Source organism: Protopterus annectens, chromosome 4.part0 (genome assembly GCF_019279795.1).
Source record: "Protopterus annectens isolate FY-2018-M chromosome 4.part0, PAN1.0, whole genome shotgun sequence".
Taxonomy (NCBI): Eukaryota; Metazoa; Chordata; order Ceratodontiformes; family Protopteridae; genus Protopterus; species Protopterus annectens.
In genome coordinates this window covers 1,439,911,796-1,439,935,815 of record NC_056733.1, presented here as the reverse complement: position 1 = coordinate 1,439,935,815, position 24,020 = coordinate 1,439,911,796, and the positions used below count along the sequence as shown (strand labels likewise).

Genomic DNA, 24,020 nt, shown 5'->3' with positions numbered 1-24,020 from the left:
AAATGTTAGAAGTACTAATAAGTGATACTTATCAAGTAGTGTCCCCAAATGAAGTGAATGGGACACATATGAGAATAAAAAATGAACTAAATGATCTTTTTATTGAAAATAGTATCACAATAGATGAAGATAATTACATGAATGTGGCCTATCCAAAATTTCCAACTATTTTTGGACTCCCCAAGATCCATAAAAACTTAGACTGTCCACCTATGAGACCTATTGTGGATTCTAGGGGTTCTATCACCCAGCCTATTGCCAAGTTTATTGATGTAAAGCTGAAGAATTTATTGAAAGATGAATTAACTATAGTGAAAGATTATTGGGATTTCTTGAATAGGATGAACAAACTTTAGTTTTTGCAAGATGGTACTTTTATTACTATCGATGTAAAGAATTTGTATACCTCCATCCCTCATGACACAGGTTTGGAATGGTTCTGCGGTTATCTTTTAAGGAAAGGTTTAGAGCAAGGAGTTATCAACACATTTGAACATCTAATGGAATAGTGTTAAAGAACAATTTCATTCTGCTTAATGGTGAATTCTATTTACAAATGAAAGGTGTTGCAATGGGGGTGTCATGTGGTGGTATCTATGCTAACATAGTTATGTTTGAGTGGGAGCAAAGATGCTTTGTGAAATCACCCTTTTATGGTTTTTGTAAGATCTCTCCATGGTTTGTGGATGACATATTTATTTTTTGGGATGGACTGGTTAGTATGATTTCAGAGTTTATTGAATACATCAATGAGTCCACAGGTTTTTAAAATTTTCCCATAACACAGACCACCAAGAAATTGCCTATTTGGATGTAAAAATTAAAGAAGGATTTTACCTTACAATGTTTTTTAGCTGAAATTTATAGAAAACCCACCTTTTCTAACAGTTTCTTACATTTTGATAGTGGGCACCCCTATAGACAAAAAAAAGGTGTAGTGAAAGGGCAGTTTGTGAGGGGCTGCGAGGATGGTATCCTGCTTCGATTCATTTTTAGATGAATGTGAAGTGTTGAAAAAGATGTTTTTGAATAGAGGATACCCAGTAGGACTAGCGAAGGATGCTATGTTAGAGATAAGAGAATCTGGATTCTTTAAACCATTATTGAGGGAAAGAGTCCCTATAGATTATAATCATCCTAGTAATATAATACTAGACATGGCCATCCCTGCCCCGGAACCTCCTAGTTTTAATAACCATTATGAAAATAATGAAGGAATGGTATTAACTAGGCCAACATCCAACAATATAGAACAGAGGGATTATAAAACAGCCTTTATTACTACCTATAACGTATCTAACAACTTGATTAAAGATAGTTTATGTAAAAATTGGGTTGTTTTGGCCAGTAATAAGGATGTTCACAGTAAACTTGATGAACACCCTACGATAGTGTATAGGAAGGGGAGATGTCTAAAAAATATTTTTGAAACTGATAAACAAGGTGACCAACATCCTTTAAATGGTAATATGGAAAAATGTGGAGCTTGCCACTATTGTCCATTCATTTGTGAGGGGAATATATTCACCATTGATAAGGTTCAAGTAAAGTTAAAAAAATAAATGTGATTGCAATACTGAAAGGGTGGTGTATTGTGCTTTGTGTAACAAATGCAGAGGACTCTATATCGGAAAAACAGAGAAAATTAAAGACTAGAATATATGAACACTTGAGGGACATAAAAAAACACGAAAGGAACAAATGCCTTAGCAAAACATATTCTAGAATTTAAGGATCTTTCATTTAAGTTTTTTGTTATGGAGGTAATAGAATATAGGACTAGAGGGGGTCCCTGAAACCTCATCTTAGAGAGACAAGAAACATTAAGGCAAATTAGGACCAACGCTACAGAATGGCCAGGTTTGAATGAATCCTTGTCAATAACATGCTTTTTGAAACTAAAAGCTTCAGAGAGATGGTCTTTTAAGTTTTAAAACATTTATGTATTTTATTCTATATAGTATGTATTTGTGAGTGAATTTAATGCACCATATTTATCTTTTAAAAGATTCTTATGTTTTATATATTAGTTAGCAATTTTAATTGGGTGGTCTTTATTGAAGGTGTGGTTGTGGTTTACTATAAAATCTTATGCATCAAATGTGAAGATATTTCTGAAGAAGTTTCTGATTGGACAGAAACGAAAGCGCTTAATTCAACCTTAACTAATTATGTTTTTTATCTACAAGGACCAGTATTGGTATTGTGGAGTTTTATACAATTATTTATTTCTGTTTTGCACAAAAAACAGCATTGCTATTGTGTAGTACTGTGTGTTTTCCATTGGATTAAAGAACGTATTTTTGAGTCTACCTTCAGCGTGCTATTTTCTTTACAATGTAGATGATTTTATGGAATCCAGTCTTACTCCAGATACTTTACCCCCGGCCCCTAGGAAACTTGACAGGTACTACAGAGTACCTGATTCCCACAGATTTCTCCAAGAATCCTACTGCGGATCCAGAGACCATTTCCCATGGACCTAAATGTATTAAAGCTACTACAGCCAAAAATCCTACCCCTTCAGACAGGGATTCCAAAACTTTAGACAGACTGGGTAAGAAGGTATATACCTCTGCAACTCTTGCCATCAGGGCATTGAATTGCCATTTTCACATGTTGAGGTACCAGCAGCATACTATGGAACTAATTAAACAAAAAATGGTGTTACTCCCAGATTGTGCAGAAAATAAAGGTTTACAAGAGCTAATGCATTCTGCAAACCAAGTTAGTCAGCATACTTTGCAGTGTGGCTTTGATGCCGTAGAAGCATTTTGCAGGGCTGCAGTCACTGGTTCTGTACTGAGAAGGCATGCTTGGCTGAAGGAACAAACCTTGCCAGATCATGTCAAATCCAAATTACTAGACGCTCCTTTAAATAAGGACAGTTTGTTCTTAAAAAGATGGAAGAAAAAAACTAAATCTATGCGAACTGTTAAAGAATGCTTACAAGTGCAACCACCTAGATTCAGTAGGCATTGGCCTTCTAAAAACTGGTCCTTTCCAGCCCCTTCCAGGCCTTCTGAGACCAAACCCAGGTTAAACAGGTCACCCAGACTACAATCTCAGGGTATGGAGTGCCCCCACCTCAAAAACAGGGAGTGGTAAGCCGCCCCCTTATGGAAAAAGTTCACAATGACTTTTCAATTATCTGTCCCAGCCCTGCCCAATTACTTGTGCCCGTAGGAGGAAAAATTGCCCTTCATGCAAAAAAACTGGATGTCTATTACTCAGGACAGATGTGTCCTAAACATTGTATCCCAGGGGTACAGATTCTACTTCCATACACTGCCAACCCCAATTGGGTTTCCAGACCTTCCTCCAAACTAGTGGGCAGAGGCTCAAAAGCAAGTTCTTTCCCTGCTCAGTATCAGAGCTGTTCAACCTGTTCCAGTAGAACAAAGAGGGCAGGGTTTCTACTCCAGACTTTTCCTGGTGCTCAGAAAAAAGGGCTTTTGGCACCCAATCCTGCATCTGTCCACTCAACACATTTCTGGTGGTCCCAAAATTCAAGATGCTTACCCTGCAACAGCTTCTCCCTGTGCTAGCCAAGGATGCCTGGTTAGTCACTCTAGAGAAGCTTATCTGCACATCCCCATAAGGGAGTCATGCAGAAAATATCTACGCTTTAGGGCAGGCTCTATGCAACATGAGTTCTCTGCACTTCCATTTGGCTTATTTACTGCGTCCAGAGTATTGACAAAGTGCCTGGCTCCAACCAGTGCATACTGCAGGCAGAGAAATATCCAAACTTTCTCATACTTGGATGACTGCCTGATTCAGGCGGACAGTCAAGAATTGCTACTTCAGCACCTGGCATTTGTAAAAAGCCTTTTCACTTCATTGGGGTACACCATCAATGAAAAGAAATCACAACTGGTGCCCAGTCAAAAGATTGTATTCCTGGGAGCAAGCTTGGACACAAGTTCCCAGATGGCTTTTCTCATTCCAGAAAAACAGGTTTATCTGACAAACTACTTCAAATGGCCACCAGAACCCAGCTATCTGCAAGAAAAATACTACAAGCTGTAGGATTCATGGCCTCATGTATTTTACTAATTCCATATGCAAGACTGCATATGAGGAAACTTCACTGGTACTTAAAAAGTCTTTGGTGCCAACATTCTCAGGACCTAGAAACAGTCATTCCAGTCATACCTTGTCCAAGGGCAGAGTTCCTTTGGTGGGCAGAAGCATGCAACCACAACAAGGGACTGCTTTTCATTCAACCCCTCGCCACCCAAACCCTGACAACAGATGCATCGACTATGCATGGGAGGCTCACATGGCAGGAAAATGCATTCAGGGCCACTGGAGCCCAGCCCATACTCTCCTGCACATCAATCAAAAAGAGATCCTAGTTGTACAGAATGCTTTGACAGCCTTCAAATACCTAATCCTTCCAGGACAACTGCTTATAAAAACAGACACCACCACAGTTATGTGGTACATAAACAAGTGGGGGAAACCCATTCTTACCCAATCTGCAGGCTACCCTTGCCCCTGTGGAACACAGCTTCGAGCAACCAAGTGCATCTACAAGCTCAATTCCTGCCAGGCAAACAGAATTCACTGGCAGATGACTTAAGCAGAAATCTCCTAGACCCACACAAGTGGAAACTGGAGACCAACACCTTCAACCTCCTGATCCAGAGGTGGAGAACCGTCACAGCAGGGCCTGGAAGGTGGATGCCCTATCCTTTCAGTGGGAAAACCTCTCAATTTATGCCTTTCCTCCTCTGTCCCTTCTCTCAAAAGTACTACTCAAGGTAAAACCGGACAGATCAAGGGCAATTCTTATTGCCCCAGACTGGCCACACCAGCACTGGTACCCACTGTTGCACAGTCTGACAACAGTGCCACCCTAGCACCTTCACCAGACTCCTACCCTGCTGTCTCAGCAGGATGGACAGATTTTGCATCCACAATTGCAAACATTAAACCTTGCAGCCTGGCTTATCCCTTGAGTAAATCACCAGCAATCCTCAGCAAACAGGTGCCGGATGTCATTCTCGAAGCAAGAAGGCCTAGTACTAGGAAATCCTATGCTGAAAAGTGGAAAAGATGTTCTTGGAGTCAGTCTCAAGGGAAGGACACAGCTGTGCACTCCTTACCTGTAATCCTGGCTTACCTAGCAGAGCTACTCCACAGAGGTCTAGCCTTCTCCGTTAAGATTCATGCCTCTGCCATCTCAGCTCATTATAATACTGAGCCCACCTCTATTTTCTCACCCTCTCATCAAACAGTTCCTGAAAGGGGCCAACAACTTAAGGCCCCCGAGGAGAGCACCCACCCCTGCCTGGGACCTTAACTTTGTACTGGAAAAGCTCACACTCCCCCTTTTGAATCTGCAGCTTCAACAGCATTAAAATTCCTCTCTTGGAAAACAGCCTTGCTTTTAGCCATAACTTCAGCGAGAAGAGTGAGTTACAGGCACTAATGTCTGTGTTACCCCTCATTATTTTCCATGCTGACAGGGTTTCCCTCAGGACTAACCCATCCTTTATGCCTAAGGTGGTGTCCAGTGTGGCTCTGAACTAATCCATCCATTTGCCAGCCTTCTTTCCTAACCGTCAGAATAAAGGGAAAAGGATCCTGCACTCCTTGGATGTGCTCAGAAAGCTCAGGTTCTACCTTGACATGACTAAACCTTTCAGAAAATCTGACCAGCTGCTAATCAGCTTTGCTACAGGGGCAGAGGGTAAGGCCATTTCAAAGCAAACTAGTCACAAATGGATAGCACACTGCATCCATTTCTGCTACAAGCACCATGGAAAACCTACCCCACAGGGGATCAGACCACATTCCACTAGGGCTACTTCCACCTTTACAGCATTTCTCAGGGGAGACCCTACCAGGGACTTTGGAAGCTGCAACCTGGAGTTCTGTACACACCTTCACCATGCATTGCCACTTACCAATCTTTTCTAAATCCAGAGCTGGATTTGCTAGAGCAGTCTTGCAAGGCCTACTAGCCAGCCATAACACTTCTTGACTGCCTCCACCCTTCCTCAGCTTTGGGAATCAACCCAAGTGTGATGACTGCAACAGTGAAACACAAATTACATAGTACAGTTGTGTACACTTACCATAAATGTAGATGTTTGAGTGTATTCACTGTTGCAGTCCTGGTTTCCCTCCCTCCAGCCCCCCCTGGCTTTCTCTATCTTTCTACCTCTCCTCTCTAGGGCCATTCCTAATGGGATTGGTATTTACTATTTACTGGTGGTGTTCTCCACCATATACTAGCTTCCTATTTGGGGGCTCCTGACATTTGGGGCAAGAAAAACTGATGTAATGGCGTTGGCTGCATGTTTTATACCCCTGACGACCTGACATGGAAGAAGCGACAGCATCCAAAGCAGAATCCTAAGACTCTGGTATTCGGGACGACTGACAGAGCTACCTGCAGGCCGATAACCAAAGTATGATGAATGCAACAGTGAATACACTCCAACATCTACATTTATGGTAAGTGTACACAACTGTACTTTTCTTAAACAGTAATTAACTGTAAGTGTGGTTAAACAAAATGGGGCTCTGAAGTGTTACCTTCAGTTATTAACACAGCTGCAGCTGTATGGTGCAGCAGAGTACACACTACCCTAAACAGAAAAATATAACCGTAAAATGAGCTGTGTGTGTGTGAAGGAAGCACAAGAAGCATACATTTCACCAGTAAAGGATGAATAAAAAGTCAGCCATATTTCAAGTCCCCATAAAAGGAACAGACTTTATTTTAAATTATATTCATCTTATATTAACAGATGCATAAAATGGAAGGTCTTAAATTTCTCCGTCATACTTGTTTAAGGCACAGTTTTACTTTGGGGCCAACAAACACTAAATCTTGAAGATGGCCCAAAGAAAGTTTTAATTTTCATTACTTTGGCCTCAAAGCTTAAAAACCTCAAACTATGTAAACGGCAGAATAATTTTGTTCCAGTTAGTACTGTGAGGATGACAAAAGGAGAGCACATTTGTTTTTAATTCACTAGTTTATTATGGCTGCAAAATGTACATTTATGAATTGTAAAGTAGAAATGAAAGCCAGTACAGAGTTGGAAGCATCCAAAGCAGCTGATGCACAAAGGAAATGCACCACAGTGTTGAAGGCAGTAAAGAAAGGATTGCATTTCTGCATTACAGAAGCAGGCACAAGCAAGTACTCCAAGAAGGCAGTGTATGCTGAGACATCAGAGAAGAATGCATTTTATTCATTGGGTTCCTGGTCTTTATTCTTTGTTGTATTTGCTACAAGCATGCTATTACCTGCTGATAAATGGAGGAAATCAGTGATGCACAGAGTGACCACTAGTACAGAGAAAGTAACACACTGAGTGAGCTTGAGCCGTAAGTAGGTAAATGGCAAGATGGAGACTGGCTGAGTAGATTTTCTTTCCTCAGCTTTGCACATTTGGATATTCTTTGTTGTATGGTAAGGCCAGGGGATAAGTTATTTTTTTATTAAATTTACATTGGGGCGCTGTTTCCCTGTTGAACCCTGTGGATGGATTATATGCTGTCACATCCTAAATGAAGGGAAATATGCAACTTCAGTTGCAGCAAGTGTGAAGTGTCTGTTTTAGAATTCCATTAACAGAAAAGAATTGGAGGCATATATATCTCTTTTCATAACTCTTTTCCAGAGATTCAGAATTTTTGCACGGTAGTATCTTGACAAAAAATGTTTACATACTACAGTGATTAGAAGAGACTATTTTTTGTAGTAAAGTGTCTTCACAAATATTTTTACACAGTACAGCCACTAGCAAAAATTTTCCAAGTATAATCCGCTCTATTGGAGAGATGAAGTGGCTTTGGATACTTGGAATCATATTTTCTGTGAGTGTACTCATTTGGTTCAGTTTAGACAATTTCGAGAGCTACATTTTAAGATATGGAAAGACAAGTGACTGTTCACTGAACAGTTTTCTAAGTATCTTTCAGTTGAAGGATTTGGTCTAGGTATAAACCTAACTTAGATTTATTAATTATTGTAGTTAAAAAATATAATTTATGCAGACACAAAAGGTTTCATGAGCTATTAAGTAAGTGATTCAGTTGAGAAGAAAAGAGCTGACAGTAGGAATTGGAATTGTGTTAGTAGCTAGTAGCGGTGGCTTTATTATCTAGGCCATTCACAAGATTTAGCAAAAGTAAAAGTTAAAAAAAATTATGTTGGGGGAATCCTTGGCTTCCTGTCAAATAAACTTTTAAATATCGTTTAACATTTAGAAATTTTAGAAGGGATATCAGGTAATGAATTAAGAAGTGAAACAAATATTAAATTTTTTTTTTTTTTGTGTGTATGTTAGTCTAAAAAAAATATGCAGGAGAACAAACAGCTTATGTGTGGAGTTAAAAGGATGAAGCTGCACCACAAATCCATTTAAGTTCCGTACTTAATTAGATAACTTAAATAAGTAAAATTACAAGTGTGGATAAAACACCATAGGTAAAAAGTTACTAAGCGCTTTCGTCCCCAAAAGTTCACAAGCTTCATCAGAGTAACTTTGTACCACATTGTTAACATTTTTAAAAGAAAAAGCCTGAGATAGCTACAGTGTTGCAATTGGGCTGTTCTACTTAATGCTACAGCTCACATTATTCCAAATACAGTAAATGCACACTTAAGTGATTGCAAACTTAAACAGTTTTAAAAACATTTCAGTTCATATTTCAAATATATGAACCACTCATAAAATTTGTTTAAGCATCAATTTCAAATATGTTTCCCTGTTTCTTATAAGTTTTATTGATCCATCTTGCCTTTGCATATTTGTAAACCAAATCTGTTCCAAAAAATAACTGTCAAACTATGCATGGACAAGGTGCTTAGGAGTTGTTAATTAAATGCCTTCAACCTAAGAAAGCAAGAGATGGAGATGCCTTCGTTAAAACCTTGGGGTCATGTGGTGTTGGTTTTTATTTGCCACTCAGGTTCTTTATACTCGAGTTTCATTTTCCATGGTCCCCCATACTTTCAGTATGTTTCCATAAACTATTCCTAGTGTCTTGCTTCTTCATGTCCCTTAAATGTTTATAAATTTTATCTTTCAGTGCCCTCTCTGTTTTACCAGTGTAGAAACAAAGGTACTGTGAAAACAAGGCAATGTATATTACTCTTGTCTTATAGCTGCATCTCCTAAGGCATGAAATTCTCCCAAACCCTTTAACCATTACAAACTTCCTTTCCTTAATATAAGGACAATAGTTGCATCTACAGCATTTTGGCATTAGGTGGGATCCTGTTTGCCGTTGATACTTTTCCCTTTCAGGAGGGACAGAAATATGAAAAATACTTGGAAAGTCAATATAGGGCAATAACCTTATTTTTCCATATTTAAACCCCCCTATTTTAAGTATTTTCCAATTATGTTTCAAAATATGCTGAATACATCTAGCCTCATCCTTATAAATAAGGATGCATTTTTATTAAATTTAGTATTCTTAACTAAACTTCTAGTCTCCTCATCTATACTACTACCTAATAGGGGTTTTAAAAAATGGTGCAGTCTTTTTTGTCTTACCTCTTGGAATATTTCTTCTAGGAATTCTGGAGGATATCCTCTGTTTAACATAACCATTAATGTTTCCCCTTCCTTAAAATGTTTGTCTCCAATATCATCCTTGCTAATTGTACCAGTTGCCCTTTCATCAGCACTTTCTTCTGATGTAAAGGATGCCAACTGTCGAAATGAAGCAGGAAATTACAATATGCTTTCTATAAAGGCAAGAGGTAAACCACCTATTTTTGTGGTCAGTTAATTCCACATACAAATAATGTGTAAGGTCAGAAAATTTGGTCATAGTAAAACTAAGAAAATGGGTTATGTTATTAATATAAGTAAAAAAAAAAAAATCATCTAACTTGGCCTCACTCTTTCCAAAATATAACTATCGCCCAGGAACCATCCGTAAGGGCTCCATCAGTTGCCAAAAGGTGAATTGAAATCATAATTATGCACCCAATAGGCTAAAATTGTATTTGCAAATATGTGGACACAAGTGGCCCCCAGTACAACACCATTGGTCTGCTTATAAATGGCCCCTTCAAACCAGGTAAAGATATTGTTTAAAACACTGTCCATGAGGGGAGACAGCCTTGACTAATCTATCATTCAAATGGGTATTCTGACATGGGTATAATGTGAACCAATCCAGGCCCGTATCGTAAGGTATACGCAAGATCCTTAAGATCTATAGTTACCAAAGTTAGATTCTGTACAAGTGTTTTTATGCATCTTACTAGGAAAGTCCCAGGACTTCTTGTAAATATTGACCTCGTCTAAATTTTTAACTTCATATCAATGAACTTTGTAATCCCATGAGTTTTGGACCCCTTTGCCTCTGCTTTACAAAATAGTGGAGCTTCCAGGTTTTTATGTATTTTGTGGATCCCGAATATTAAGGTTATCCGTGAGAATTTATTCTTAATAAAACTGAATTTATCTGTTGTAAGCAATTCATTCAGTAGTAAATCTTGAATAGCCCTATCAATTTTAGCATAGGAAATATTAAGCTCATTTCAAAGGAATTGACAGTCTCCTCCTCCCACACAATGCAGAGGTGTTAAAACTGTCACTGCACTGAGACGCGTGCAGAATCAATTCCTCTTGGACTACAAACAAAACCCTGAACAAAAGCTTGCAAGTTAGCTACTTTCTGGTTGTAGCTGGAGAACTTCTAAGCATAGTGTAAAACAAGCTCTGAGACAAACATCTTCTTTTTCTTTCGGCTATTCCCGGTTAGGGGTTGCCACAGCGGATCACCTGTCTGCTCATGATTGGCAGTGGAGTTTTTTGCAGTGTCAAGTTGCCAGCCCGGTGCCCAACCTTCCACAGAAGGCACACACAGACACGCACTCACAACTAGGGCCAATTCAGTGTCTCCAATCCACCTACTGCATGTCTTTGGGATGTGGGAGGAAACCGGAGCACCCGGAGGAAACCCACGTGACTACAGGGAGGACATGCAGACTCTGCACAGAAGGCACCCCATCCGAGGATCGAACCTGAGAACCTCTTGCTGTGAGGCGACAGTGCTAACCACTGCACCACCGTGGCCGCCCAAGCTCTGAGACAAACATAAATGAGGGTAATAAGAGACAGAAAAGAAGCAGTCCTTTTACAGAAGGTATAGAAGATGAGTGAATCAAACAAATCTCATATGTCAATGACATGGGAATTCGCAGATGTTCATTGTGTTACCCTGCTGCAGTCATCACACTTGGGTTATCCTGCCGTCAGGCGGTCCCGCAGTCGGCCTGAGTTCCAAAGTCTTGGTCCGGTGTCGGTTGCTGTCACTTCTTCCCTGATGTCAGTGTGCCAGGGGTATACAAGAGGCATCCAACGCCATTTTCTTCAGTCTTTCTTGCCACGCGGTGCCCGAAGCAGAAGCAGTTCGCAAGTGCCGGTCAGCCGACACCTGAGATTTTCAATTCGAATTTCAGTCCGAAGTCTTCAATAAAGCTAAGTACCCCGTTGGGGAACCTTTTCTTGCCTCAGTCCGATGTCAGAAAACGTTAACAATTGCATTTCTTGTGGGAAGCAAATACCTCATAAGGACTTCCATTCTTATTGCATTCCTTGCCTAGGCCCAGACCACGACATCACAGGTTGTCGGTTTTGTGCTAGGTTTAATAAACGAACTGTCAAACGCCGTTTTGACTTCGCACGACATTACTTTGGTAGGAAATGTAATTATATCATGCCGTCGGAGCAGCCGACGATCGGCATGCATAAAAAACGCAAGGATAAGGACAGGCAGCCTAGGAACAAGCCAAACTCCGAGGTCTCTGCTGGGTCTGTCGCCGGTTCTCCGGTTTTCAGTGAGGTGCCTACGCAGCCCCTGACGGACGCAGAATTGGAACCCCAGACAGCTGCGGATTCTGAAGCGGAGTGTACTAGGCTGACGCAGCCATCTTCATTAGGCCCTTCCTACACCGGAGCAGAAGGAGACCCCGGTGTAGTGGAAACACCTTTGGTTGCAGAAGGTGTCTTCAGACCGACTACACTCACCATTAAATTTTATGCTAAGCTTAAAACCAAAAAAGACTGCACATCAGTCTACAGTTCAAGGCCCCATGCCTAAGAAACAGATGCTTAAGATGGCTGAGGATTTGATTACCCTAATCAGGGGTTCCCATCCCCCTCCAGATAAAAGACCAAGACAAGAGGAGGATTATGCTTCCTCTGACCAGGTTTCAATTTCCTCAGATTCTTCTGAGGAACAGGATTACACTTTTCCCCCTTATGAAGACTCTGATGCTGAAGACTCTATTCCCTCAGCATCTCCCCCTGAAGACTACTCCTTTGGGGAAACTTTACATACCATGAGGGAACATTTCCACTGGGAAGGCCAGGACTACTCTGATTCTAAGAAAAGGCTCCGAGAGTTCCTTTTACTTACCCCAGCACAGACCACTTGCTATACCTCCAGTTTTAGATATTGTGGATGATTTTTACTTGGAGTCTAGTCTAAATCCAGACTCTCTACCTCTTGCTCCAGCCAAACCAGACAGATATTACAGAGTCCCTGACTCACACAAATTCCTTTATAAAAGCCCTGTGGCTGACCCAGAAACAATTTCCCAGGGTCCCAAGGGGGCTAAAGCTTCTATGGCTAAAAATCCTGTGCCCTCCGAAAGGGATTCCAGAGCCCTAGATAGATGGGGAAAGAAAGTATACACCTCAGCAACTCTGGCTATGAGAGCATTAAATTGTCAGTTTCACATGCTGAAATATCAGCAATTCCTAATGTCTCAATTAAAACCAAAAATGAGCACACATTCTGAACAGTCTGAATTCAAGGAAATGCAGGATCTGTTGCATGCAGATGAACAGGTGGGCAAACATACTTTACAATGTGGATTTGATTAATTGGAAGCTTCCTGTAGAGCAGCTGTTACTGGGTCTGTAATACATAGACATGCTTGGTTAAAAGAACAAACCCTACCTGATCATGTTAAAGCAAAATTATTGGATGCACCTTTACAGCCGGATGTATTATTTGGTGTCAAAGCAGAAGAGGTTTTAAAGAAAATGGAGGATAAGGCAAAGTCTATGCAGACGGTCAAGGATTTTTTACAGGTACAACCCCCTCGGTTCAGCAGAAATTGGCCAACAAAAAACTGGTCCTTTCCAGCTTCTGACAGATCACAGAGGGGCAAATACAGACGCCCAAGGGGCAGAGGTCATTCACAAGGCCCTTACAAACCTCGCCAATGGGGTACTGCTACCCAGAAAGGAGGAGAAGACAGGCCCCAAGCTAGCAGAAGACAAACACAATGACTCAATCCTCAAACTACCAAGCAAATCTCTCCTGGCAACTCCCTTGGGAGGAAAATAAGCATTTTTTGCGGACAACTGGCACATCATCACAAAAGACAAATGGGTCCTAAACATTGTTTCACAAGGATACAGATTCCACTTTCATACCTTGCCAAGGATAAAAGGAATGCCAAACCTGCCATCAAATGAATGGGCAGAGGCACAAAAACAAATTACAGCTCTCATGGACATGAGCCATTCAACAGGTACCTACACAGGAGCAAGGACAAGGATTTTACTCAAGACTCTTTCTAGTCCCAAGAAAAGACAAAACATGGAGACCCATTCTGGATCTTTCAATTCTGAACACCTATCTGCAAGTACCAAAATTCAAGATGCTAACACTACAGCAGCTTCTTCCCATGCTGGGCAAGAATGCTTGGCTAGTAACGTTGGACCTCAAGGAGGCATACCTGCATGTCCCTATCAGACAAAATTGCAGACGATATCTCCGCTTCATTGCAGGTTCAACGCATCATCAGTTCTGTGCACTGCCCTTTGGCTTATCTACTGCGCCCAGGGTCTTCACAAAATGCCTGGCACCAGTAATTGCATACTGCAGACAAAGAGGAATTCAGATATACCCATACCTGGACGACTGCCTTATTCAAGCAGAAAGCAAGGACATTCTTTTAAAACATCTGACATTTGTCAAACACCTTCTAAGTTGCCTAGGGTACACAGTAAACGAAAAGAAATCAAAACTAGTGCCCTCACAAAACATAATATTCCTGGGTGCCAGCTTGAATACAATGGCCCAGATGGCTTATCTCACGCCAAACAAGCAACAACAGCTGACCCAATATTTCAAAATAATGGCAACAAAGACCCAATTCCCTGCAAGAAAAATTCTGCCGGCCTTGGGATTCATGGCATCTTGCACACTACTAATACCATTTGCAAAACTGCATATGAGGAAATTACAATGGTACCTGAAAAGCATATGGATTCGGCACAGCCACAGCTTGGAAACAATGATACCACTCATTCCCTGCCTTCAACAGGAGTTTCTATGGTGGGCACAGGCATGTCACCTCAACAAGGGTCAGCCTTTCACCTTACCCACAGCCAGGCAAACTATGACAACAGATGCATCGGACTATGCCTGGGGAGCACACATGGCAGGACAGTGCATTCAGGGCAAATGGACTACAGATCAAAGGCATCTGCATATCAATCAAAAAGAAATGCTAGCAGTACAGAATGCCCTAACAGCTTTCAAGGACCTCTTACACCCAGGACAACTAATAATAAAGATGGACAATACCACAGTAATGCGCTACATAAACAAGCACGGTGGCACACATTCCTACCCTCTATGCAGGCAAGCAATGACCTTGTGGAACACAGCACTGTCTTACCAGGTTCAATTACAAGCACAATTCCTGCCAGGAAAGAAAAACACATTGAAAGACGACCTAAGCAGAAACATCATGGATCCACATGAGTGGAAACTAGATCCACAAGTATTTGCAATGATAGCTCAGAAATGGGGACGCCCAGACATAAATCTGTTTGCCAGCCCCCAAAACTACCAACTTCAAAAATTTTGCACAAGGACATTCCATCCACAATCTTGGAAAGTGGACGCCCTCTCATTCAGTTGGAAAACATTAACAGTGTATGCCTTTCCTCCACTGCCTCTTCTAGCAAAGGTACTGCTGAAAGTCAGATTAGAGAGGCCACAAATAATACTCATTGCACAAGACTGGCCATGCCAGCATTGGTATCCAATTCTAAGGAACATGGCCCACGGCCCACCATGGATTTTACCACAAATTCCTCACCTGCTCACCCAGCGAGACAATCAGATTCTACACAGCCAGCTCAAGACTTTAAACCTGGCTGCATGGCAAATTACCTAAACAACCAGCCAACACCTCTATCCAAAGCTGATGTCCTTCATGGATGCATCTGCAGTCATAACAACTGGGTTGTCCTGTCGTCAGGCAGCCCTTCAGTCGGCCGGATTCCAAAGTCCGGGTCCGGCTTCGGCTGATGCCGCACTCCACCCGACGTCATCTCTGTTGGTCTTCGGGTATAAAAGCATCAGCCGACGCCATTTTCCTCAGTCTTTCTTGCCGCGTGGCGCCCGAAGCAGAAGCTGTTCGTAAGTGCCGGTCGGTCGGATCCAGAGATTACTTCTACCGAATACTACTTCGAAGACTTCTAAAGCTAAGTACCCCGTTGGGGACTCTTTCTTGCCTCAGCCGATGTCAGAAAAAGTTAACAATTGTTTAACCTGTGGGAAACAAATACCTCATAAAGATTTCCACTCTTACTGTCTGCCTTGTTTAGGCCCAGCCCACGACGTAGCAGCCTGTTCGGCCTGTGCTTCCTTCAACCGACGAACGCTTAGGCGTCGGTCGGAGTTTGCAGAACAGTTTTTCGGTTCTGATTTTGCGTACATTATGCCGTCGGATCCTCCGACTACCCAATCTACCAAAAAACGCAAAGATAAAGACCGACACTCGCGGTCCGCGGTTTCGGCCGAAACCATGGTTAAGCAAACCGCGAGTGTCTCGGTTTCGGCCAAAACCGAGAAAACTGATCTAAGTACAGCTGAACCTATTCCTACAACTGAGGCCCCTGCTACAACTCTTGAATCGACCTCAGAAATTTTACCCACTACGGTGGTTGACTTATCAGACACCATCCCCTTGGATGTCTCTACCCCAGCACGTGGTGCTGCTAGGCCTCCAGCAGCCATGTCCATTAAGGCCTTCGCCAGGGCTAAAGCAGCCAAGACTACTAAAACAGTGCCTGTTAAACCCTCCACATCCAGGCCCTCTTCTAGTTCCCAAATGCTTACTTTGGCAGAAGATTTAATTTCTTTAATTAGAGGATCTCAATCTCACCCAGATAGGGCCTCTCAGCCCCCAGAGAAGAGACCTAGGGCAGAGCCCCCTGAGCCAGTGTCCTCTGATGAATCTGCTGATGAATCAGACATAACTGACCAGCCAGAGGCTCCCTTCTCCAATTTTGAAGATTCTGATGCTGAAGAATCCATTCCAGCTGCTTCCCCACCAGAAGAATTCTCCTTTGGGGAAACCTTGCATGCCATGCGAGAACAGTTCCAATGGCAGCAACAGGATTTTTCAGACTCCAGAAAGACTTAGGACCTTTCTGCACCTCCCACAGCACAGGCCCTTAGCTATACCTCCTGTTCTCTCTGTGGTGGATGATGCTTTCAATGATGTTTGCTCCGCTCCAGATTCTTTACCCCAGCCCCTGCCAAACCAGACAGATTTTACAGGGTGCCAGATACGCATCACCACCTTTACAAGGCCCCACTTGCAGACCCAGAAACTATATCCCAGGGTCCCAAGGCAGTAGCCGCGACCATAGCTAAAAACCCTACCCCTTCTGAAAGGGAAGCAAGGTCATTAGACAGATGGGGTAAAAAGGTCTACACTTCAGCTACTCTCTCAGCTAGAGCTTTAAACTGTCAGTTTCACATGATACAATACCAAGAGTTTATGCTTGATCAGTTAACTAAAAAACTAACCACTGATGAATCTCTTGATAAGAAATATGTATTAGAGATGGTAAATAACATACAACAGGTTAGCAACCATTCCTTAAAATGTGGCTATGATGCACTGGAGGCTTCATTTAGATCAGCCATGACAGGCACAGTGATAAGAAGGCATGCATGGCTAAAGGAACAAGCTTTACCGGATCATGTTAAAGCTAAGCTGCTAGATGCTCCTATGGACAAGACAAGTTTGTTTGGTACACTTGCCCAGCAGGTTATGAAGAAAATGGAAGAAAAGGCAAAATCTGTTCAAACTGTCAAAGATTTCTTGCAGGTTCAACCCCCAAGGTTTAGCAGGAACTGGCCTGCCAAAATTGGTCCTTTCCTGACTCCACAAAATTTCAAAGGGGCAGGAATAGACGTTCCAGAGGCAGAAACCAATCCAGAGGAGGTGCCTACAGAGGACGACAGTGGCAAGGTAACAACAGAGGCACAGACACAGCCTCTGCCACTACATCAACACAGCCACAGTGACTTAACCCTAAATCCGCCTACCAGGGAACAAATAGCAGCTCCTCTAGGCGGAAAGTTAACCTTATTTTCAAAGAACTGGCACTACATAACAAAAGACAAGTGGATTTTACAAACCATAGATCAAGGTTACCGGTTTCACTTCCACACTTTACCAGTCAAAAGAGGAATGCCAAATCTACCTCCAAATCAAAAAACAGAGGCTCTACGCCAGATAATGGAGTTAGCAAACATGAGAGCTGTGGAAAGAGTGCCAACAGCAGAGCAAGGAAAGGGTTCTACTCCAGACTATTCCTAGTTCCAAGAAAGGAAAAAGTTGGAGACCAATTCTCGACCTGTCCACCTTAAATACATACATCATTGTCCCAAAATTCAAAATGCTGACCCTACAGCAACTTCTTCCCATGCTGGGCAAGGAGTCTTGGCTGGTAACTCTAGATCTCAAGGAGGCATACCTGCACGTCCCCATTCGACCAATCTGCAGAAGATACCTCAGATTTCTTGCAGCATCAGAGCACTATCAATTCTCAGCATTGCCCTTTGGCTTATCTACTGCCCAGAGTATTCACAAAATGCCTGGCATCAGTAATCGCCATTGCAGACTACAGGAATTCAAATTTACCCATACCTGGACGACTGCCTGCTACAAGGGGACAACAAAAGCAAGCTGACAACAGATTTACAAAGGGTCATTTACTTGCTACAAGCACTGGGATACACAGTCAATTTACAAAAGTCAAGGCTGATACCATCCCAAACAAGGACTTTCTTGGGCGGAATTGGACACAGTAAAACAAATGGCATTCCTGACTACAGAAAAACAAAAAGAACTTCCTCTTTACTTCTTGGCACTAACAAAACTGAACAAGTTAACAGCAAGAAAAGTACTGCAGGCCTTGGGCTTCATGGCATCATGCATAATCTTGGTTCCATTTGCCAGACTACATATGAGAAAACTACAGTGGTACCTAAAGAATTTATGGTCCCAACACAGACACAGTCTAGAAACAGAAATCCCACTAATTCCATGCTTAAAACAGGAGTTCTTATGGTGGGCTCAGGCGTGCCAGTCAAACCCAGGCCTACCCTTTCGCAGGAGTCAAGCAAACCAGACCATCACAACAGACGCTTCAGACCTAGGATGGGGGGCCCACATGCTGGACAAATGCGTGCAAGGATTGTGGACACAGGATCAACTTCACCTGCACATCAACCTAAAAGAAATGCTGGCAGTAAAACTGGCAATCCAAAAGTTCAAACCATTTCTCAAGGAGGGCCAGTTGATGATAAGGACAGACAACACCACAGTCATGTGGTACATCAACAAACAGGGAGGCACTCATTCATACCCCCTATGCAGAATGACCTTGGAGCTGTGGACCCTGGCACTCAGCTACAACATCCAGTTACAGGCAATATTTGTACCAGGGAAAGACAATACTCTAGCAGACATTAAGCAGAACCACTTCGGATGCCCACGAATGGAAGCTGCACCCGGACATCTTCAAGACCATCTCAAAGAAATGGGGAATGCCACAGATAGACCTATTCGCATCACCTCTCAATCACCAGCTCAAAAAATTCTGCACAAGGACATCCCACCCACTAGCATGGAAAGTGGATTCGCTCTCCTTCAACTGGAAAGGCCTAACAGCATATGCATTCCCACCTCTTCCTTTGATACACAAGGTACTACTGAAAATCAAGGAAGAACGTCCAAGGCTAATCCTGATAGCTCGAACTGGCCAAGACAACACTGGTACCCACTACTGAGGAGCATGTCTCGAACAATATGTGGCCAATACCCTGATGCCTTTGATGTTAACTCAGAACAACTACAGCATCATACATCCAAACCTAACAACGTTGCAACTAACTGCATGGAACATCACATAGCAGCAGCTAATCCAGAACTTTCCCAAAGAGTAAAAGACATTATTCTTGAAGCACGCAGACCTTCAACAAGAAGGAACTATGCTGGAAAATGGAAAAGGTTTGTCATTTGGAGTACGGAAAGAGGAAAAGATGTGTCAAACATAGATATGCCTAACATTCTGGAGTATCTAGCCGAACTTCTTCATTCAGGCCTGTCCTACTCCTCCATCAAGATACATGCATCAGCTATTTCAGCCGAATACAGCTTTGATCCACCTGTTTTTTCACACCCTTTGCTCAGGCAGTTCCTCAGAGGAATCAAGAATGTAAAACCTCCAAGGAAACCACCATTACCAGCTTGGGATTTAAACTTTGTGCTAGAAAAATTGACTCTATCACCCTTTGAACCAGCAGCAACAGCAGACCTACAACACCTGTCATGGAAAACTGCTTTCCTGCTGGCAATTACTTCAGCAAGGAGGGTTTCGGAACTACAGGCCTTAATGGCAGTGCAACCCTTCCTAATCTTCCACCAAGATAGAGTATCCATGAGGACTAATCCTACATTTATGCCCAAGGTGGTATCCAGAGTGTCTTTAAACCAGACAATCCACCTACCTACCTTCTTTCCCAACCCACAAAACAGAGGGGAAAGAATACTGCATACCTTGGATGTACATAGACAGCTACGCTACTACTTGGACAGAACAAAAATAGCAGAAAGACTGACCAACTTTTAGTAGCCTATGCAACAGGAAGGGAAGGAAAAGCTATTTCCAAACAGACAATCTCCAAATGGATAGGAAATTGCATACGATTCTGTTACTCCTTCCATGGAAAACCAATTCCACAAAACATAAGACCTCATTCTACAAGGGCAACAGCCACTACCACAGCCTTCTTACGAGGAGTGGCAACCAAAGACATTATTGAGGCGGCTACTTGGACCTCCGTGCATACATTTGCCAAGCATTATAATTTGCCTCTATATTCCAGATCCCGAGCAGGATTTGCCACTGCTGTACTGCAAGGGATCCTAAACACACCATAATCTACCTTTATCCTCCTCCCCTAGTTGGCTATGGTATTCTACCCAGTTGTTATGACTGCAGATGCATCCATGAAGGACATAGTACAGTTTTGTACCTACCATAAATGTAGATGTCCGAACTGGATAGCATCTGCAGTCAGGATTACCCTCCCTCCTTCCCCTCTGTGGTACTCCTAGGGTGTTTACCCTCCTAATAGCTAGCTGTTGGGGGGGAGTCTTTTATGGTGTATTTGTTTGTATATATATACATACATGCTTATTGTTGTGTTTACCTCTATCTATTTGGAAACATTGGCATCTATCCAAATTTTAGCCTGCAAGAGGGCTTCTGGCATCTGGGGCAAGAAACACTGAGGAAAATGGCGTCGGCTGATGCTTTTATACCCGAAGACCAACAGAGATGACGTCGGGTGGAGTGTGACATCAGCCGAAGCCGGACCCGGACTTTGGAATCCGGCCGACTGAAGGGCTGCCTGACGACAGGACAACCCAGTTGTTATGACTGCAGATGCTATCCAGTTCGGACATCTACATTTATGGTAGGTACAAAACTGTACTTTATGGATGTCATTCTGGAGGCCAGGAGGCCCAGCACCAGGAAAACCTATTCAGACAAATGGAAAAGATTTTGCGCCTGGAACCAGGCTAAAGGCCAAAATCCCCTTGATCCAAACATTCCTCAGATTCTACAATATTTAACTGAGATGTTGCACAAAGGACTTTCCTTTTCATCTATTAAGATCCACGCCACAGCAATTTCAGCTCATTACAACACGGATTCTCCTTTATTCTCACATCTACTCCTAAGACAGTACCTCAGAGGGGCTAAGAACATAAGACCACCCAGGAGAGCACCAACACCTACTTGGGATCTCAACTTTGTTCTGGAAAAGCTTACACTGCCGCCCTTTGAACCAGCTTTTTCAGCTGATTTAAAATTTCTTTCATGGAAAACTGCCCTGCTACTAGCAATAACCTCAGCTAGAAGAGTCTCAGAGCTACAGGCACTAATGGCAGTGGTGCCTTTCCTCATTTTTCATCAAGACAGAGTCTCTCTCTGAACTAACCCTTGCTTTATGCCAAAGGTGGTATCCAGTGTGGCCCTAAACCAAACCATTCATTTGCCCACGTTTTTCCAAAATCCCCAGAACAAAGGAGAAAGACTCCTGCACTCTTTGGACATTCACAGGCAATTACGTTGCTACTTGGATAAAACTAAGGCTTTCAGAAAATCTGACTAGCTCTTTGTAGCCTATGCTGCAGGATCACAAGGAAAAGCTATCTCAAAACAGACCATTTCTAAATGGATAGGGCATTGCATACGTTTTTGATACACTCATCATGGGAAACCGGTACCTGCTAACATTAGGTCCCACTCCACCAGGGCTACAGCTACATCAGCAGGGGAGTGCCAACCAAGGATATTCTGGAAGCTGCAACTTGGAGTTCAGTGCACACCTTCACCAAACACTATCACTTACCTCTATATTCTAAGACTAGAGCTGGTTTTGCCACTGCAGCTTTGCAGGGCCTACTAGCTTCTTCTAACCTTGTTTAACTCCACCACCCATCCTTAGCTTTGGGATTCAACCCAAGTGTGATGACTGCAGCAGGGTAACACGATGAACATAGTACAGTTTTGTACCTACCGTAAATGTAGATCTTCGAGTGTTCACCCTGCTGCAGTCCAGGTTACAGTCCCTCCATCCCCTCTGAACTAGCTGAACTTATCTATACCACTCTATCCTATACAACCTCTGTGGTGTATTTGCTTGTGCCTGAAGGTATTGTTTTATTTTTATATAGCTATATATATATATATATATATATATATATATATATATATATATATTGCCTACCTATTGGGGGCACCTGACGTCTGGGGCAAGAAAAACTGAAGAAAATGGCGTCGGATGCCTCTTATATACCCCTGGCGCACTGACGTCAGGGAAGAAGCAACAGCAACCGACGCCGGACCAAGACTTTGGAACTCAGGCCGACTGCGGGACCGCCTGACGGCAGGATAACCCAAGTGTGATGACTGCATCAGGGTGAACACTCGAACATCTACATTTATGGTAGGTACAAAACTGTACTTATGTCTGGCATGAGTCATACATAGCATTATGGGAAAGAGAAAGAGTTGAGAAAGAATAAGATCACACTGTACATCAAGCCCCATAGGTAGCCATGCTGTGGAAAATGAGCTAAAATTACAAATAAAGCAGTGATTTTGAGCTGTTAAAATAAGGCCAGGAAAGAAAGTGAAAAAAACATTTTAGTACTAGGGTAGAGTTTTCCTTTAAGAATTTTTGTCGCTGTGTTAAATGTGCATTATTCACAAGCACAATCTGTTCTTTATAGTAGTTTTTTTTTTCTTTTTATGTGAAATGGCAAGGGTTAGGCATTTGGATGCTTAAATGTGCAGCTGTCAGTTGAAATGTCTGCACTTGAAATGCTGTGTGCCGATAAGCTGAAAAGAAAAAGACCACCAAAACCCAGGAAAACAGTGAATCTCAGAAATTGCTCTTCTCCTTTAAACTTCTTTTTGCAGGGGGCAAGCCTTCCCTCTTTCCCGAACTTATATGTGCCAGCTTTGAGAACGCATACATCAGCGAAAAGGGAATATTCTGAGAAATTGCATTTCAGACTTAGTATATGTAAGTCCTTCCTTTTAGCCATTCAGTCTCCATATTTCAGGACTCACCCTAGTGGGTCCTGACATTTCAAATGGTTGCTGTGCACTGCACTATATTGCTCTAATAGTTTAAATTCTTTGTTGTACTGTATGCTCAGCAACAAAACTAAGTTTGCAGAAGACTTTAAGATTGATGCCTTATAGAGTACTGTAATTGTTTTAACATTGTTATTTTAGCAGCTGCTGTTCTGTTTTGTCACTGTTTTAATACCTGTAATATATTTTTAAATGCACTTGTATCTCACTTAGAATAACAATGTTTATACTTAGCAGGCTTGTAGTGTTTAATTAAATAAGCATGTGCTTAGTGTTTCGAAGAGTGAGATGTACAAGCCAAAAAAAAGTATGGAAATAAAATAACAGAATGCATTATTTTTGTCATAGGATTCCTTCTATTCCTCCGAGGCTTTATCAATTATGCAAAAGTACGAAAGATGCCTGACACGATTTCTACTCTTCCAAGGACCAGAGTCCTTTTCATTTACTAAAGGTAACACTTTTTATTCCTGTTTGGCATGGAATTGCATCAGGCATTTATTATGGCATTGTGTATGTTAACTAATACATATTTAGAATTCTGCTAATTAAGATTCTTTTTGGATAGACCTTTCATTCTAAGTGCATATATCATTTAATTAAATGTTACCGCTTGAACAACGTTTTTGGATTTTGGAGCCATCTTTTGGAAGGTTAGTTAATTACATTTGGTAAGGCCTGAAACCCAGATTAAAATGAAAACTAAACCTAGGTCTATTGATGTAAAACCCTATCAGTTTCACAGGTCAGCATACAGATTACAAGCACTGTCCACACATGTCAAGCACATGCCATTTGAATTGCATCCAAGGTATGTTAGCCGTATTAAAGGTTTTTGGTGTAGCCTGAGACTGCATTATGCAAAACTTTGTTGTGCTTCTAGTTTTTGATATGTCTGGTAAGGGGAGGTGATGAAAGTGCACTGCCTTTTTATCATGCTTGTTCCTGCATGTGGATTACCTAGTAATGTTCACTGGGACTCGAGTGCTATATGCAAATCATGATTGATGTCCTTCT

The 24,020-nt window shown here is 42.1% G+C and overlaps 1 protein-coding gene across 1 annotated transcript in view; it reads left to right on the top strand.

Annotated features, from left to right (window-relative positions):
• The window catches only part of NDFIP1 (Nedd4 family interacting protein 1), a 753,142-nt gene that overhangs the window by 660,978 nt on the left and 68,144 nt on the right, over positions 1–24,020 (top strand). The window contains exon 7 of the mRNA XM_044069282.1: positions 23,352–23,457. Coding sequence (XP_043925217.1) covers positions 23,352–23,455 — 104 coding nt within the window. The 3' untranslated portion in view covers positions 23,456–23,457. The remainder of the gene's footprint in view (positions 1–23,351; positions 23,458–24,020) is intronic.